This window comes from Ochotona princeps, chromosome 25, assembly GCF_030435755.1.
Source record: "Ochotona princeps isolate mOchPri1 chromosome 25, mOchPri1.hap1, whole genome shotgun sequence".
Classification (NCBI taxonomy): domain Eukaryota; kingdom Metazoa; phylum Chordata; class Mammalia; order Lagomorpha; family Ochotonidae; genus Ochotona; species Ochotona princeps.
Genome location: NC_080856.1, coordinates 306,642 through 325,815, shown reverse-complemented (window position 1 = coordinate 325,815; position 19,174 = coordinate 306,642). Strand labels below are relative to the sequence as shown.

Below are 19,174 nucleotides of genomic sequence, written 5' to 3'. Positions count from 1 at the left end.
ATCTAGAGCGCTTCAAAGTTCTTTCAGAAGAAGTCTTATCATATATAAGTTTGATATGCTAGCATATTTTGAATAAGATATTGACTTTATTTCAGTACCTTAAATTAATATGCATGTTATATAAATTTAGCACAGCTTTTTCTTTTCCTTTTTATTGTGCTTTCAGCTTCCTTATTCTCTAAATAGAAAGAACTTTTACTTTGGGAAATAGGAATTTTTCTTTTCCATTATGGAATTTTTCAAATTTACTTTTCAAACAGAAAGAACAGTGTAATATATCCTCATTTGCCATTCTGTGTGCATACTTTAAAGAGGCATAAAATTAGACCATTGGAAAAAAAATCATGCTCATTATTGCAAAAAAATTTTTTAGCAATAGGATGAAATGAGCTCTTGTTATTAAATGTACCCAAGAATGTATACCAGGAAGAACATTGTAGATGGAAGATAATGCTGTAATGGAATTTTTTTCAGCTCTTAAACTCTTGTTCTTAAGGTTTGTGTGTGTGTGTGTACTTATTTGGAAGAGTTTTAGAGAAACAGACAGACACAGACACAGACACAGACACACACACCGTCACACCCTGCACCCTCATACTTCTTCCATCTCCTGGCTCTCTCTCCTCAAATGACCACAAGAGCCAAGTGTGGACCATGCTGAGGCCAGGAGCCAGGAGTTCCATCCTGCTCTCCCACCTGGGTGGCAGGAACCCAAGAATGTGGACCATCTTCTGTTGCTTTTGCAATAACATTAGCAGGAATCTGGGTCAGAAACAAGATAGGCAAGATTCAACCCTGCATTCCATTATGGGATACTGGCATTACAGGGGGAGGTTTAACTTGCTGTGCTGCAGTGCCAGCCCTAGTTCTGAAGGTTTAAGGATGAGTAAGTGCTTAATTGTAATCTTAAAATCACTCTTTGTTTGGTTTCTCAAACTAAACACTAGATTTCCCAACCGTCATTTTCTTATTCCTCAAGGCTAAAGAACCCAAGAGCACAGGAAAGAACAAATTATTGTTTTCACTCTCTGTTGTTATGCATACAAGGATGTTAGGGAAAAAGTCAATATTTGAGTATTGAATCTTTTTTTAATTCTCCTTGTCTGAGAAGATGCTTGTGTGTGACTTGTTTAAGAACTTAGTTTGGTTGCCTATCATTGCATGAAAAGTCACCTCAGTTGCAGTGACTTGGAGAAATAACTGTCATATCAGCTGACAGGTTTAAAGTACCAGCTGGGTTCAGTGGATTGCTTCTGCCTAGTGCCACATGCAGCTGGCTTGTTCATGGTGGGCTGGATTTAGCTAAGGTGCTGGAGGTTGTATTTTTCTGACTACTTGGTCTTAGGGCCTCCCTCCATGTGACTTGTTCTCAATGAAAACTTTCTACAAGTTGTAGCTACAGAGTAGCTAGAATAGAGTAGCTTAAATGGTAACTTGGCTCTCTCAATAAGACACAAAAACAAAAGTTGCCAAGTATTTTTAACTTTTGAATGTGAAACTGGTAGATGAGGATGTAGAGAAATGAAAAAGTTTTTAAAGTACATTTATTTTCATGGGACCAGAGAGACAAAGAGAGATGATCCATCAGTCTTCCATCTACTGGTACACTGCAAATACCTGCAACAGCTTAGCTGGGTTGGATTGAAGCCAGGACCAGAAATTCCATCTGGCTCTCCCATGTGTGTGCCGGGGGCCTAAGCACTCAGACACCCATCCACTTCCTCCCAGAATGCATTAGCAGGAAGCTGGATCAGAATTAGAGCAGCCAGACTCAAAACTGGTTCTCCAGTATGCAATATGGGCATTCCAACTGGTGGCTTCTCCCACTGTCCCACAGTGTCCATCAGTGCCATGTTTTTGGCAAGGATACATCATAGGTCCAGCTAAGATTCGAGAGGAGAGAGCTGTGCAAGAGCACAGATGAACTGGAGGTGTGCATCATCAGAGGCTACCATACCTCTTGTGGTATGAAGTGATTGCATTTAGAATATTCTGAGATCAAAGCATGTCTTAGAATTCCAATAATCAAATGTTTTATTGTGATGATGATGAAAGAATTGCATTTAATCTGTATTTCTAAGATGGATGCGAAGTTAGGCTGCTATTAGACTTCAGATATGTAATAATAAAATATTATAACTAGCTTTTGTCTTTTATGCTGATATGAATATTCATCTTTACCCTGGATGAAAGTATTGCATTTTTAGTGATCCACTTCAGAAGCTGGGATTCTTACAGGAGCGTGCCTATGTGTGTGTGTGTGTGTGTGTGTGTGTGTGTGTGTGTGTGTGTGTGTGTGTTTAGAGGTGAGTGATGGAAAAAGAATCGGCAGGGAGGGGAAGGAAGGGCTTATTGGCATTTTAGGAGATTTGGGGCAGTCTCCAGAATAAAAACTTGCCAATATGATAACTTTTTCTATTTCAGGGGCATATCAATATTAAATCTATTTTGTTCATTTTAGAGTAATAATCAGATTGAGAAGCTCACAGGTTTAGAAGAACTGAAAGCCCTGCAGAACCTGGATCTGTCTCACAATCGTATCAGCAGTCTTCAGGGCTTAGAAAATCATGACTTCCTGGAAGTCATCAACCTGGAAGATAATAAGGTAATACTGTGTTTTATATATTTTGGTTTCAGCGTCTACTTAACAGGTAATAGAAACTTAGCACAAACGCTCCATTATTGGTTTCTCAATGATTTCCCATCACATGTGAGTGTAGAAATGTTACTGGTGGTGTGGGTGTTTGGCGCAGTGGTCAAGGCACGGTTTGCGACCCCTGTCTCCTCAGCCAGAGGGATTTGGTTTGTGTTTGGCCCTGCTCCTGTTTCAGCTCCTGCCAAAGCAGACCTGGGAGGCAGCAGGTGGTGACTGCGGTACTTGGGTTTTCCATACCCACTGAGAGGCAGGTTTGAGTTCCTAGCTCTCCCACGGCTGGAAGGTTAACTAGTAGGTTGAAATTTGCTCTTTTTATCTGTATCTCAGGTAAATAAAATAACATTTTAAAAAATGTTATTCCAGCCAGCTTCCTAGAATAGCAGTTACAGATGGACTTTTAAAAAATAGTAGTTGCAATTCTTAATTTTTAAAATTGGATAATTGCTGGTTACCTTGTTTTAAAGGTTTAAACTGCATCCACATTGCCATAACTTGTCTGTAGTAGATGTGTTCCTGTAAGATTTGTGTAGGACAATGGCATCAGAAATGTGTGAAATGTTAATTAGGAGACGGGTGAATAGGCTCAGACTGCTGCTGTTCCCCACACCTGGCATTTCAAGAAAAGCCTGGAATAACTGGGAGACTTGTGGTCGGGCAGATGTGACTCATAGGATACAAAATTCCAGATAGAAGCAATAAGTTCACAGACATCAACTGTACAGCATGGGACAGACTAGTTAATATCCAAAAATAGATTTTAACTATTTTTAACATAAGATATGCTACATCTCTGAGACATATTTAGCCATGCCACAGTGTATATTGTAAGACATGTTTAACATAATAAGCATTTCATTTTGCCTATCAGTTAAAATTTGTTAGTACAAATGGCCTAAAAAGGCATAACCAGTTAGGAAGAGATGTAAGAGGGATCCTGTTGATATATTTCACATGTTCCAATCTGCATAAAGGGTCCTGAATTACTATATATTTCTTTATTTGCTGTGTTAATTCAGTTTCATTCTTAATGAGATTTTATTTTTCAAAAATAATCTGTTCTTCTAATCAGTGTATGTTAAATTGGTACCTAGCCGACTTCTATACAGTAAGACCTACAAAGTGATTTTATTCACGTTGAGTTCTTTATAACATTTTGGAGGCAAAAGACTTCTTAAGGCAGCTGAATGCCTTTCTTTTTCAAAGTGGCAAGTTGGACCTGCCCTGAAAGAGACAGTGCCATCGCTGGTGTGAACCGTGATGTACTGCATGCCGTGTTCTGCTGCAAGGCATTGCTGCCAGTCATCTGTTAGGTTACTAAAAATCTGGAAAAGTCTGTCAGGACATCTGGGAATAAGTAAATTTTTAGTCACAAACCGTTCTTTCTCATTCTCATTTGATTTGTATATGAAGTTGTTTTGGCAACTTCTCAAAGTCCTTAATCCCAGCAGGTGACCTTTGCTCACTGTGCTTTGTCTTGGGAAGTCGGCTCACACTCTGTGTGGTTTTACTGTCCCTTTCAGGCATTTGCCCTTGAAGACTGACTGCTTTTTCATGTCCTGACTTAAAACACTGCTCATTTATAGTGAGAGGTCTTAAAAAATGTGGTGAAATGTGCTTACCATGAAAAACTGCATAGATCCCAAAATAAGCTTATCCTTTAAATGAAATATTTCACAAATGTTTTGAGGTATCCGTTTTGGAAAGATGCAATAACACTCAATAAATCACTTCTCCGTATATCTCAGGATTTAGGAAGAAGAATCACAATAATGATAGTAATTGTAAAATTATCTAGAGATACCAGCTGAGTTTGTATAGCTGGCACTGTTCTATGCACTGTATATGTCTGGTTTAATCCTCATTATAGCCCTATTATTGGGGCATAGAGAAGTTAAATAACATGCCACAAGGTGTATGTATAGCAATTAGCAGAGCCAGGATTCATGTGTAGAATGCTTTTCTTGCAGAGCTCGGGGTTCTTAACCTGCACAGGCTAATACAGTAAATGAAATGTGCATGGCCCTCTTTGTAGAAAAGTGTGGTGTCATACTCCAGAACAGGGCTTTCTTGTGGAAACAGGACCTGAGCCACAGATGTGAGCCACATATGTAACTCACAGTTTTCTAGCTACCACAAAATGGCAAAAAAAAAAAAAAAAGAACCAAGTGAAATTAGTTTTAATAATGTATCAAAAATGATCACTTCAACATGCAGTCTACATACAGATTTATTGATATGATATTTTACTTTCTATTGTTTCATGCTGTTTTTGACAGTGGGTGTGTATTTTACATTTAAAATACCCCTCAGTTCATCCTGGCCATATTTCAAAAGCTAAGTATCCATATATGTTTAATAATACCATGTTGGCTAGAGCAGATCTAGAAATAGCTTATATATTGTCTTCTTACATTTCAAGTGACTTTTCAATTTGTATTTTTTAAAATTTAAGGATAAATAGAGTTTGTGAGAAGTAGTAGGTGATGATAGTTCAAGGAGGTGGGTCATTGCTGTTCCTACTGAGACATACACATTGGGCTCCTGGCTCCAACCTGGCCCAGCCCCAGCTGTTGCGGGCAGCTTCTGAGGAGTGAACTAACAGATGGGAGATCTTTGTCTTTCTGCTTTTCAAATAAAATAATTTTTAAAAAAGATTTATTTATTTTTATTGGAAAGTCAGATACACAGAGAGAAGGAGAGGCAGAGAGGAAGATTTTCCTCCCGATGATTCACTCCCCAAGTGACCGCAATGGCCGATGCTGCGCCGCAAATAAAATGATTTTTAAAGAGAATTAAAACACAGCTAGTGTGTAAATGTAACTTTGACGTTAGGAATATTGTGTTCTTGGTAGCACTTTGGTTATTTATTTAGCTTTAACCATCGAGACATTGCAGCATCCGATTGTGACTGTTCTGTCCTCTGTTTGCCAGAAACTGATGTTTTGTGATCTTTGCTTCTGTCAGCCTCATGTCCAGGTATTTAAACATCCCAAACTGTTAACTTTGTTATACACCCAGTCATTTCAATTAGCTGCAAAATTCCCGCCTGGGAGTGACTTCAAGAATGCTGTGTTGCTCTTTGAGTCCGTGGTGCCATCCTTAGGCCTATTGGGCCATGTTTGTTCCTCTGGGTTTGTGAGGATCAGTAAGGAGGTGGTGGTCACCGAACAGCAGAAGCATGGACTGACCAGCCTCTGACATAGCAGCATCCTTTTTCTCGGAACTCTCAGCCTTTCTCCCTGGATGTCACGCAGGGGATGGCAGCCACAGTCTGTTCTACACTGCATCTTTGTGATGCTCTGTAATACAGGTAGCAGATTCTTTGTAGATAATTTTCACCCTGATTTTCCAGAGATAGATATAATACATATATATTATTATTATACATGTATAATGTTTCAGGCAAGCAATGCACAAGCATTACTCCCCATCTTTGTTGGATCCTAGCTCACATTTCCATTCACATTTGTGAGAGAAGGGAATTTTGGAGAATTGAACACAATCTGATTTTAAATCATCGTTTCTTTGCTTATATATTTGTTCAGGCTTCAAAGAAAAGGGTTAGACTAGATGATTCCTTGGAACACCTGGGGTCTCCAGAGGCTAGCAGTAAATGCAGAGATGCTGACATGATTGTATCCCTTGCTGAAATTAATTTTCATCCAGCCCAGAACAGGCTTTGGAGGGGTTTGGCTCTTTACATCCAGAGGGGTTGGCCAAGGCAGGTAGTTGATGCACTTTGTGGTTCCAGAGGTAACCAGAGCTGTCCTAGCACTGATCTCCCTGGATAGGACACTGATGGTGTACATTCAGAGCACAGTCCTAATGCTGCCTTATCACTTTAACCCATACTTTTTGAATTTGCAAGTCAAGGATAGATGGTTTTATCTTTTGCTAGGAGCCCTTACTGGTGCTGATGCTGGTGAGCTGCCTCTTCATGATGGGGTCAACTGGGTTCTGTCCCTCACCTGGCTTTGCTTGGGCTCACTGGAGAGTGTTGTCTGTTGGCCCCTCGACTGTGTGTTTTTGGCAGCTGACTTGATTAAGCTTGCAGTGCAGGACAGAGGGCCTGCTATGTCCAGTTCACATGACTCAAGATTGAGTCTAGTGCTCTTGGGGGCAGCTACCAGAGTGAAACCTTGTGGAGAAGGGTTGTAATGCCAAGTAGCTGCTGTCTACAAAGGGAGCTTATAGATTTTTCATCTCTGCTTGAACATCTTCTCTGAAGTTCTTCTGGAGCAAGTTCTTCATGTAATTTAAGGTTCTATCACGCCCTGGCAAAAATGGCCTCTGACCACCTTTGGCCTCTCTAGAACTCCTTCCTGTTTTTCTTTAGTCACTTTACAGTTCCTTTTAAATGTAAAAATATCATTTTTACTTATTGCATAATTAAAAGTGAGGATTATAGCATATCATTGAGTCTAATCTTGCTGTTGCTCACGCTCTGGTTTCTTGTTTGCCTTCTGCCACCTGGTTTGCAGGTGGCCTTCAAGAATGTTTACTGACTGACTGGAGGGCTCTCAGGAGTGCCCATCCTTGCCTCTTCATATCGAGTGCTTGATTAGTGTTTAAAAATGCCTGTGATACAGTTCTGGAATGATCATGTGTGAGAAGGAAGGCTGGAACAATTTTCTGCTGGATGGGGAGAGGCAGCAGAGACTGGAGATGAGCTAACCATCTGAGCTGAGACAATGAGGGCCTTAAAGAAACACGGGGCAGTGAGGGATGAGAGGGAAAACCCGGTTCCTGAGAGAGCTAATAGGACAAATTGGAGATGCTCAGTAGATGAAGAAAAGATGTTGCCAAAGAAGACTCCCAGGGTTTTGAGTTTAGTAACTGAATCATGGTGATACCATCTATCCTCTTACCAATAATGCAGAATCCTGGGTTCATGGATTTCCATTTTGCCCCAAACCTTAGTGGCACAGCTATGTTGGACATGCTGTGCCAACTTTCCATGATAGAAAACAAGCCATGCCTGCGGAGCTACTTCTTTTAAAAGCTCATAGTTCCCAGTAGAGTGGATCAAGTTATCATCCCAAGTCCAACCCTAACCTGTGGAACCTGTATATGTGTCCCAGCATTTCAAAACTCTGATTTAATAATTGTAATCTATTGAACAGATCTTTAAAGATTTGTTGAGTTATTTGATTACTACAATTTGTGTTTTTATAATATTTACTATTAAGGTAATATTGTAGTATATATTCTTTTTTTTTTAATTGTTTATTATTTAACTTCAGTAATTACATTGTATTATGTGACACAATTACATAGATACTTGGGTTCTCCCTATAGTATATATTCTTATAGGAAGGGACTTGAAAAAGCTCATGTAAGGCACAAATTATCTTTTAATTCTTTTCCATGAATTTTATGAAGCCCCTTGTAAATCTTCGAAGTACATTTTGTTGTTGTTGATGTTGTTATATTCTTGGAATAGTCTTGAAAATATTGTTCCTGGGTAGGGGCATTTTGAAATTCTAAACATATTTTCTGAGGATTCACATCACATAATACTCCCATCAGCAGTGAATGCAGTTTAACATGTTATTAGCATATCTTGCAATTTCATTATCAATGAGCATTTTTAAAATAATGTCAATCTGGTAGAGAAAAGCAATATTTTGTATTCTGTTTTATATAAACTTCTTCGATTGTCATTGAGGTTAAACATATTTCTATCTGTGTGTTAGTTATTTGGTTTTCTTTTAAGAAATTGTTTGTTCATGTTCTTGACCATCATTTACTTTAGTACTGTTTTTCTTTTCATTGTACTTGTCATACTTTTAATTTATATCTAAAATAATTTTGAAACACATCAGTATTTTCTTTTTTATTAATTCTTTGTTTATTATTTCTAAAGTTATTATGAAACCTTTTTCCATTCTGAAGTCTTATAGGTATTCACTTAACTGTATATTTATTTACTTGAAAGACAGAGATATCTTCTATCCCCAGGTTCACTCTACAAGCCCGCAATAGTCAAGGCTTAGCCAAGCTAAAGCCAGGAGCTAGGAACTCCATCGTCTATTGAAAAGACTGTCCTTTCTGCAGCAAATTATTTTGGATCTTTTCCAAATATTTCAGCCAACAACTGCTGCCTTCTAAGGTGTACATTCGTGGGTAGCTAGATTCAAGATTGGAGCTGGGACTGGAATCCAGGTATTACAATGTGGGATTCAAGTATTCCAAGCAGTGTCTAAACATGCAGTCCTTACATTTCATGTATATGCATATGGTTGAGTAGTATTCCATAGTGCGTACATATCACAAGTTTTTATCTAGTCATCAGTTGATGGACCTCTAGGCTGATTCTGTATATCCTAGATATTGTGAATTTTGATGCAGTAATCACAGGGGTACAAATAACTCTCTCATTTGTTGATCTCGCATAGTTTGGATAAATTCCTTTAGGAGTAGGATGGCTGGGTATTTTGATCTGTTTTTAGATTTCTGATCTTTGTCCAATATTTTCTTCCATTATGGCTTTACTAGTTTATATTTCCATAATACTGTCTTCCATGATGGGTTTACTAGTTTATGTTCCCATCAACAGTGAATAAGGTTGCCTTTTTCCACAAATTCTTGCAAGAATTTATTAGTTTTTGATTTTTGATTTTTTTAAAAAGATTTATTTATTTTATTACAAAGTCAGATATACAGAGAGGAGGAGAGATAGAGAGGAAGATCTTCCATCCGATGATTCACTCCCCAAGTGAGCCGCAACGGGCTGATGCTGTGTCGATCCGAAGCCATGAACCTGGAACCTCTTCCAGGTCTCCCACGCGGGTGCAGTGTCCCAATGCACTGGGCCGTCCTCAACTGCTTTCCCAGGCCACAAGCAGGGAGCTGGATGGGAAGTGGAGCCGCTGGGATTAGAACCGGTGCCCATATGGGATCCCGGGGCGTTCAAGGCAAGGACTTTAGCCGCTAGGCCACGCCGCCCGGCCCAGTTTTTGATTTTTGGATGATAACCATTCTAACTGGGATGATGTGAAACTTTATTGTGGTTTTTATTTGCATTTTTCTGATGGCTGGTGATCCTGAGCATTCATTCACGTGTCTGTTGACCATTTGTGCTTCATCCTTTGCCCATTTCTTAGTTGGGTTATATGTAATTTTTGGTGTTGAGTTTCTTGAGGTCTTTGTTGATACTAGATATTAATCCTTTGTCATTTGCATAGCTTGCAAATATTTTCTTCTATTTTGTCAGTTAATTCTTAATTTGGATCCTTTGTCAAAAATTATTTGGTCGTAGCTGTGTGGAGTAATTTCTGAAGTTTCAATTCTATTCCATTGATTTATATGCCTTTTTCTGTGTCATACAATGCTGCTTTGATTTAAGTACCCTGTAATATGTCTTGAAATCTGGTTTTGTCATGCCACTGGCTTTGTTTTTGTTGTTTAAGATTGCTTTAACTATTTGGGATCTTTTTGTTTCCATATAAATTTTAACATTTATAGATCTGAAAATGTCTTTGGCATTTTGATTGGGATCACATTGAATATGTTAATTGTTTTGGATATTATGGACATTTGAACTCCACATTCAATAAATGTGGAAGATTCTTTTTGTGCCTTATATTTCTTTCTTTACTGTTTATAATTTTCATCCTAGATATTGTTGTTTACATTCACTCCAATGTATTTACATTTTCCATAGCCATTGTGAATGGTACTGATCTTACAACTTGCTACTCAGCCATGTCACTATTTGTGTGAACAGAGGCTGTCAATTGTTGGATGTTGATTTTGTATCCTACACTTGCTAGACCCCTTTGTGAGTTCTAATAGTCTCTTAGTGGAATCACTTGATCTCTGTAGGATCATGCTGTCTGCAGATAAGGATAATTCGACTTCTTCCTTTCCCGTTGTGTACCTTTGATTTCTTTTTCTTAGCTAATGACTCTGTCTAAAAATTCCAAAACTGTATTGAATAACAGTGGTGAAAGTGGCTCCCTTGTCTGATTCTGGGTCTTGGCGAAAATGTCTCCACCTTTACTCCATTCAATATGATGCTGGCTATGGATTTGTCATATATAGCCTTGATTGTGTTCAATATTCCTTCTGTTTGCTTAATGAAAGGATATTGTATTTTCTCAAATGTTTTCTGTGCATCTATTGAGATAATCATATGGTTTTGATTCTTCAATATGTAAATGGGTTGTATCACATGTATTGATTTGTGTATGTTGACCCATCCCTGCATACCAGGAGTAAATCCTACTTGGTTTGGGAAAGTGGTCTTTCTAATATACTTTTGGATTTTATTAGCTAGTATTTTCTTGAGGACTTTTGCATCTATGTTCATCTGAGATTTTGGTTGAAAGTTTTCTTTCTTTGTTATACCTTTTTTTTTGGATTTGGAATCACGGTGATGCTGGCCACATAGAAAGAGCTTGGGAAGATTCTTTTCCTTGTTTGGAACAATTTTAGAAGAATTGGAGTTAGTTTTTTTTTTTTAAGGTTTGGTAGAATTAAGCAGTGAGGCCCTGTAATCTGGGCTTTTCTTTTTCTGGAGTTCTTTATTACTGATCCAATCTCCATCTTGGTTATTAGTCTGCTCAGTTTTCTGTCTTTATGACTCAGTTTTGGTAGGCTGTATGTCCATGTCCAGAAATCCACATTTCTTCTCAGTTTTCCAGTTTGTTGGCATGTGGCTGTTTACAGTAATTTCTGATGATTCTTTTTATTTCTGTGGTATCCATTAACAATGGATCTAAAGGGAAATAAAGGTTCCAATACAATAATAATGGGGAACTTCAACTTCCTTGTTTAGTCAATGGACGGATAAACTAGATAAAAATCTATCATAATACAACAAAGATTGTCTACACATAGTTCAAATGCATCTAATTGTATATCTATAGAACATTTTATCCCACAGGTACAGAGTAGACATTGTTTACGTCAGTACATGGAACTTACTCTAGGCTACACTCTATGCTAGGCAATTAAGCAAGTCTTAACAAATTAAAAAGAAATGAAACCATACCATGTATCTTTTCTGATCATAATTGAAAGGAGCTGGAAATTAACAACTAAGAAATTATATAAAATATGCAAGCATGTGGAGATTAACTAGTATGCTGCTGAATGAGCAGTGGGTTATATAATGTATCAGAAGGGTACTTTTCAAAGTCCTCAAAATTAATGAAGACAACACCATAGCATATCAGAACTTACTGGTTAAAGGAAATGTGTGCTAAGAGGAAAGTTTATAGCAATTGTTGCCTATATGAAAATATTGGAAAGGCATCAAATGAATGACCTAACAATGCATATCAAAGATCGAAAAACCAAAAACAAACCAAAACCCAAAATTAGTAAGAGGAAAGGAATAATTAAAATTAGGTAAGAAATACAATTTAAGTAAAAATGAGGAGAGCTTTTTTTTGTTTGAAAAACAAGCAAAATCGAAACATCATTGATCTAACTAACCCCCAAAAAAGTGTGTGTGTGGGAAAACACCCAGTTTACTAAAATCAGAGATGAAAGAGAAGTTACAGTGGATACTCCAGAAATAAACAGCAATTGTTAGAACAGGTTGAAGAGATCCCACTGGACTCCTATTAAAATGCAGTCTATTATCTTTGTGTATTTGGTCTATTCATGATAATTTGTTTCATTAATTATACAGATTGCTGAGCTGAGTGAACTAGAATACATTGAAAAACTACCTATCCTTCGGGTTCTGAATCTCATAAGAAATCCAATTCAGGTGAGAGATCATTTATGTCAAGGAAGGGAGATGAGGACTAACTTGTTTGTTTTCCTTCTCTAAGAAGTTCTTTTGATGACAACAAGAATAAGGGTACAGCTTGTCTTCCTTCAAAGCAGAAGAATTCAATGTTTACCTGCTTTGCTGGGTGATCTGTACCTCAGCCCTGCTAGTACTAAAGATGACAGGAAGGAGATGACATTCTAGAAAACTATTCTTTCACATTTTAGATGCATGGCACCGGAGACATAGACAGAATGTGTTTCTTACTTTATGCTGGGGAAAGGAAAAATCTAAGTTTAGCTGCCTTAATGTAACTTATGTTTGAAATTGGCATGGTTGTGAAATAATTATGGAACAAAATAATATATTTACTAGGGGTTCTTAACCTCCAGTCCAGTATCAGGGTCTGTTCAAACTCCTGTTTTTCTCTCCATTAATAGATCCTTTATTCTGGCCACTTACTATCCCTTCCTCCTTTCCTCTCCCTCTCTCCCTCCTCTCCTTCTTTATCTATCCTTCATCCCATTTTCCTGCCTGTACCCTTCATTTATGTTTCCACAGACTCTTTACTTTGTATCTCTGAGTTCTTTGTAAGAATGACATGTCTAAACAGACAATAAGACAAAAGTAAAAACATGTGAATACTTAAGAATCAGTATAACCCTTGTTATGGAAATGGAAGGCCATTTAATTTTATTTATTTATTTGAGAAAGACAGATGTAGATAGACAGAAGAGGCTCCCATCCACTGCTTTACCCCTCAAATGTCCAGAGGCCAGTCAGAGCCAAAGTTAGGAGCAGGTATCCAGAGGCCAGTCAGAGCCAGTCAGGAGCAGGTGTCCAGAGGCCAGTCAGAGCCAAAGTTAGGAACCAGGTGTCCAGAGGCCAGTCAGAGCCAGTTAGGAGCTGCATACTTAACCCACGTGGAGAACAGTAACTTAATTGTAACCTCATTACTTGAACCATTGCTTCTGTCCCCTAGATTCTGTGTTGGCAGGAAATATAATCAAGTGCCAGAACTGAGCATTGAACACAGGCACGACAGTACTGGATGCAGGTGTCTGAACTGTTAGGCTGAAAAGATGCTCCACTATTAGGTAGTGGAAACACATCTTTGAAAAAGTAATGAGTGGGACCTAATCTATCAAAGCATTTTCAAATCATGAAGAGTGTGCCTCATGTTTTTTCTAATATACATTTGTTAGAAAGTCAGACCTACACAGAGAGATAAGAGAGGGACCGAGATCTTCCATCTGCTGGTTCACTCCCCAAAGGGCCACAACAACCAGAGCTGGGCCAGACAGAAGCCAGGAGCTAGGAGCTGCTGCCGAGTCTCTTGCACGGGTTCATGGGCCTTAGGTGCTTGTGCCGTCTGCCTCTGCTGTTGGGACCACGTGGGAAGGAGCTGGCAAGCAAGTGGAGCAGCTGGGTTTGGGACTGGCACTCTTGTGGCTTGTTGACACTACCAGTACCTCAGCACCACAGCACCGACACCTGTGACCTAGCTTCTTAATGCAAAAGAATCATTTATAAAAGACTAGTCATCCTAAAGTAGTAGATGGTAGGCAGTAATAAGGAACTTATTTTAAAAATGAACATTAAGTTTTTTAAGGCTAATTGTAAATTTTACAAATTAATACAAAATAACACACATAAGAAATAACACAATAAAATGAAATTTTATTATTTGTAATAAGAAAGTCTTTGGAGTTATAAGAGAGTTTGAATAGCTGGTCTGGGAATTGTGAATGAAATGCCTTACCTTTCTGAGGCTTAGTTGTTTTTCTCTTTGGAAATGAGGGTAATCCTGGCTCAGTGCGGCAGCCTAGTGGCTAAATCCTGGGATCCCAAGTGGGCACTGGTTTATATCCCCCTGGCCCTGCTTCCCATCCACTCCCTGCTTGTGACCTGGGAAAGCAGTCGAGGACAGTCCAAAGACTTGGGACCCTGCACCCATGTGGGAGACCCGGAAGATCTCCTGGCTCCTGGCTTTGGATTGGCTCAGCTCCAGCAATTGTGGCCACTTGGGGAGTGAACTAACAGATGGAAGATCTTCCTCTATGTCTCTCCTTCTCTCTGTAAATCTGCCTTTCTAATAAGTACATAAAATAAAGTAAAAAGAAATGAGGATCATCCTACCTTCCAGGGAGGGTAACACGGTGACACAGCTGAGAGCTTTGTAAGTCACAGGGTGCAGTCTGCATGTGTGTTGCTAACATGAGGAAACTGTGAAGCATGGCAATGTAGAGCCCAGTTAGGGAATGACAGTAGTGTAGGAGAACGACCTAGAGTGAAATGGGCGTTAATGCTTGCTGCTTAGGACAAAGGAAGGCAATTGAATAGTGTTCTTGCTATTTTGAATAGGAAAAGTCTGAATATTGGCTCTTCATACTTTTTACGCTACCACGGTTAACAGAATTAGATCAGAAGAAGATTAAAGTGGAAGAAAAGGTATGGATTCATATCATTTCATGTGTTTATGAGTTAATATGTTCAAAATCTCACCCTGCTTCAGGAGCAGTATAATCAATTAATGGTATGTATAACAGTATATAACTTCCTTTTTTTTTGTAAAGATGTATTAATTTAATTGAAACACTAAGTTAGAGAGATGAGAAGACAGAGAAAGATCTGCTATCTGCTGGTTCATTCTCCAGATGGCCATAACAGCTGGATGCAGAGGCCCAAGCACTTGGACTACCCTCCACTGATTTCCTAGGCACATTAGCAGGAACTGGGTAGGACTTCAGTTGGCACCCATATGGGTGCTGGCATCACTGGCGATAGAGTTATGTGCTGTGCCACCATGTTAGCCCCTGTAACATCATTCTTTATTTAGGTAATATTTTCTGCGAAGCTGAGCATCAGCTTGTATGTTGTAAAAGACCTATCCTGGTCTGTAGAAAATCTTGGCAGTGGGAGTATAAGGCACACTGCTCTTATGTGTGGGTGCTTCATAAAGTTAAAATTAAAAGGTTATGTTGGGCCCAACGTGGTGGCCTAGTGGCTAAAGTTCTCACCTTGAACGTGCCGGAATCCCATATGGGCGCTGGTTCTAATCCCAGCAGCTGCGCTTCCCATCCAGCTCCCTGCTTGTGGCCTGGGACAGCAGTCGAGGATGGCCCAATGCATTGGGACCCTGCACCCGTGTGGGAGACCTGGAAGAGCTCCTGGCTCCTGGCTTTGGGTTGGCACAGCACCGGCCATTGCAGTCACTTGGGAGTGAATCATTGGATGAAAGATCTCCCTCTCTGTCTCTCCTTCTCTCTGTATATCTGACTTTGCAATAAAAATAAATAAATATTTTTTAAAAAGGTTATTTTGTTACAGAAATTGAATGAAGTTCATGCATAACTTTTTATAATAGACATTAGCTGCAAACTCTTTGAGAGTTCCCTGCCTTGGCCAGCGATGTATGGAAGGCTACCAGTTCAGATAATTGCTCTGTTTGGAGGATGTATGATGCATTCTAGTACCTTAAAAATCCATGTGACAATAAAGGTGTTATTGTTGTCTTCCTGTGTAGAATTGAAAGATACTCAAGTACATCACTACTTTGATATTAAATCCTTAATTCTGCTCCATAAAAAAAATGACTTAATTAGTCTTCCAGTTCCAAGGTAAGCAGACCTTGAACAGTGGCAGCTGCCTTCCTCCCTGACATGGCTGCTTTGTCTTCCTTTAGTGGGTGCTGACAGCTGAAATCTCTGCTTAGGAGGGACTTCAGACACTGGATACACATTTCAAATGGAAAGGAAAACAGGTTTAAATAAAAATATTGGAAAGGCACACATTCCATCTTATAAGTTCCTTTCTGAAGTCTTACTTAGAAAATGGTTACAGATGCTAGTATGTTATTATTATACTCAGAGGTACTTAATAGATTTCTATTCCTTTAGCATATTGCAAACAGATTAAAATTCAAAGCCATGTGTTAAGTAAAGATGTGCAAGATGAGGATAATGTCTTCAGAGGAAAGGCAACATACAGGGAAAGAGACCCATGCTAAAGTGAAAAAGTTTTCATACAACTTTTGAGATTATGGGACTAGTTCTTAGTAAGATGACATGATGAAACAATCTTGCCACATCAAAACTACCTAGAATCCAAGAGTGTACATTACATTTTCTATATCTGACTAAGTCTGGACTGATATGATATTAAAAGTAATCCTGAATTGCAGAGGTTTCATTTTATTTTTGCACTTTCCTCTCTGAAGCCAGGGAGTATAAAGAATTAGGGTATTAAAGAATGCTCCAATATTTTAGGATAATTATTATTCACATTTATGGCATGTCAGAGTAGGGTGAAGACTGAATTCAAAATTTCATGGCATATGTTGATTATTTTATATACCTGGTTGTATATCTAGAATATTTTCTTTAAGAAAATCTAAGACAGGGCCCGGTGGCGTGGCCTAGTGGCTAAAGTCCTTGCTTTGAACGTGCCGGGATCCCATATGGGTGCCGGTTCTAATCCCAGTAGCTCCACTTCCCATCCAGCTCCCTGCTTGTGGCCTGGGAAAGCAGTGGAGGACGGCCCAATGCTTTGGAATCCTGCACCTGTGTAGGAGACCTGGAGGAGGTTGCTGACTCCTGGCTTTGGATTGGCTCAGCACCAGCCGTTGCGGTCACTTGGGGAGTGAATCATTGTATGGAAGATCTTCCTCTCTGTCTCTCCTCCTCTCTGTATATCTGACTTTGCAATAAAAATAAACAAATATTAAAAAAAAAAGAAAATCTAAGACAACACTTTTTTCCTTTTTACCTTTCTAATTTTGACAAAGGTTGCAGCAGTGAATAAATATGACCCTCCCCCTGAAGTGGTCGCAGCCCGAGATCACCTGACTCATGTTGTAAACAGCGTGACACACCCACAGAGGATCTTTGACAGGTATTAATGGGAACCCACAGGGTAGAACTCAGAAGGAAAGCTGAAGCCAGCCTCATCATTTTTCCTAGCTCTCTAGTCCATTTCCCACAAGTGTCGCTTTTTCCCCTTCTGTGAGGGAAGGAGTCGGGTCTTGATTCGGTAGACTAGTACTGTCTCAGCTATGGAACATTCTCATGCACTTGAATATGCCGCTCACAAAGTGCTTTCCCAAGAGTGATGGGTTGATTTATTCTCGTTCTTTTTTCTGGCCCTTTCTAAGTTGGATAGCCTGTACTATACAATAACAAAATCTTTAAGAAAAATAACTAAGTTTGTCATCTTTTCTGTCTTAGGTTAGAAGCAGATTTTAACCTCATTAATAGGAAATCGCTATAATTTCTCTCCATTGTAAATTTTTCCTTAACTGTGAATGAATGCTAAATCTCCTTGCCAAAAGAGCATTCCCTGAATTCAGATTATTAGGGGGTTCCTAGAAGGAAGCCAGCTAGCCAAAGGAAATCCTGAAATCAGCCCAGCAGGGTGGAGTTTCCCAGCCTGGTTGAACACACGAATAGAGTCTCTCACCTCTAAATCTGAAGATAGATTCATCACGGTTTCTCCGTTTCTTTTTCAACAATCTGTTGAAGCAGATGGCCATTTGTGCTATAAGTATAATGAGACATTCTGTCAGTACCCAAAGGCACTTTAAAAATACTTGTAAAATCTCTTGGATATGAACGGCTTGTCTTCTTCCTGGAGTATTCGCTCCTGTATTTCACATGGTTGGTTTCCCACAGAGAGAAATGTTCTATTTTGCAGCTCAGAACATGATTTTTACACATAATTCAATCCTATTGACATTGACAGTTTTATGTGTTTATGGGAAGCCTCTTGGTACAGTGATTTATCATTTATTTTCATGCACATTTGATTTAAAAGAAGGGCATTTATATGCTCATTGTGTTTCATTTCTAGTTTAGATATTGCTAGTTGCTCCATGCCTTAGGGTATGTTTATGTAAATATATGTAGCAAAGAAGCATGATAAAGATAAAGATAGATTTGATAAAGATAGGTTTCTGGATGATTTATCTGTCAGGGACAGGTAAAGGTGAAGCAGGCCTGCTGTTGCAGAGTAGAGCCGTGCTCATGGTTCAGTTCAGGAGGCAGCATGGAGATTTACTGTTACCCTTCTCACTCTGGGCTGGTACCTAGCTCTCTGGCAGCTGAGACATAAAGCAGGGAACCCTGACTCCTTGCCTCAAAATCCCTGTCCCCTCTCCTTACATGACCAAACTTGGCTGTAGCTTGGAAGTTCTCAATAGCTTGATTTCTGGTGTGATGAAATTCATCAGACTTCTCTTGTACATGTTCCAACCTTGGAATTAGCCATTTCCCTTAGAAGCCCCAATTTCAGCGAGAAACAGTATTTTCCGACTCCAGGATGGATGCTCAATGTTCAGTGTTACTGCATTACTCATTCTTTCCGGGCTTTTTAGTGGAAAGAGTTGGAAATGCACTTGCATCCATCCATCCATCCTCTCTTATCTTTAACCTGTCTGTATATATTTCCTGTCACTGTAATTTCACACAACTCCATAGACTATTTGAGATCTGTCTCTAAGTGGAAGGATTAAATACCTCCTGAGTTCGTGCTGCTGCTTGCTTACAACCCAAGGCTGTAGTTAAGCTTTTTCTTATCTTCTCACACCAAGAATCCTGAGCTCAATGGCACAGAGAAAGATGAAATTTTTTTAAAAAAAATTCCTTAATGATTCATTTTTTAAATTATATTTATTTCAAAATGTTATGAATATATCAGTATTCGCACTATCATCAACGTGGTTACTAAAACATTACGTTTTTTGCCCATTTAATTCTTCCTGTGTTTTTTCTTATGGTAACAAAGCGTATGTTTCA

At 39.0% G+C, this 19,174-nt stretch overlaps 1 protein-coding gene across 1 annotated transcript in view; it reads left to right on the top strand.

Moving 5' to 3' along the window:
• Window positions 1–19,174, top strand: part of LRGUK (leucine rich repeats and guanylate kinase domain containing) — an 89,172-nt gene that overhangs the window by 25,406 nt on the left and 44,592 nt on the right. The window contains exons 7-10 of the mRNA XM_058681259.1: window positions 2,462–2,605; window positions 12,300–12,380; window positions 14,748–14,834; window positions 17,170–17,276. Of these exons, the coding sequence (XP_058537242.1) occupies window positions 2,462–2,605; window positions 12,300–12,380; window positions 14,748–14,834; window positions 17,170–17,276 (419 nt within the window). The remainder of the gene's footprint in view (window positions 1–2,461; window positions 2,606–12,299; window positions 12,381–14,747; window positions 14,835–17,169; window positions 17,277–19,174) is intronic.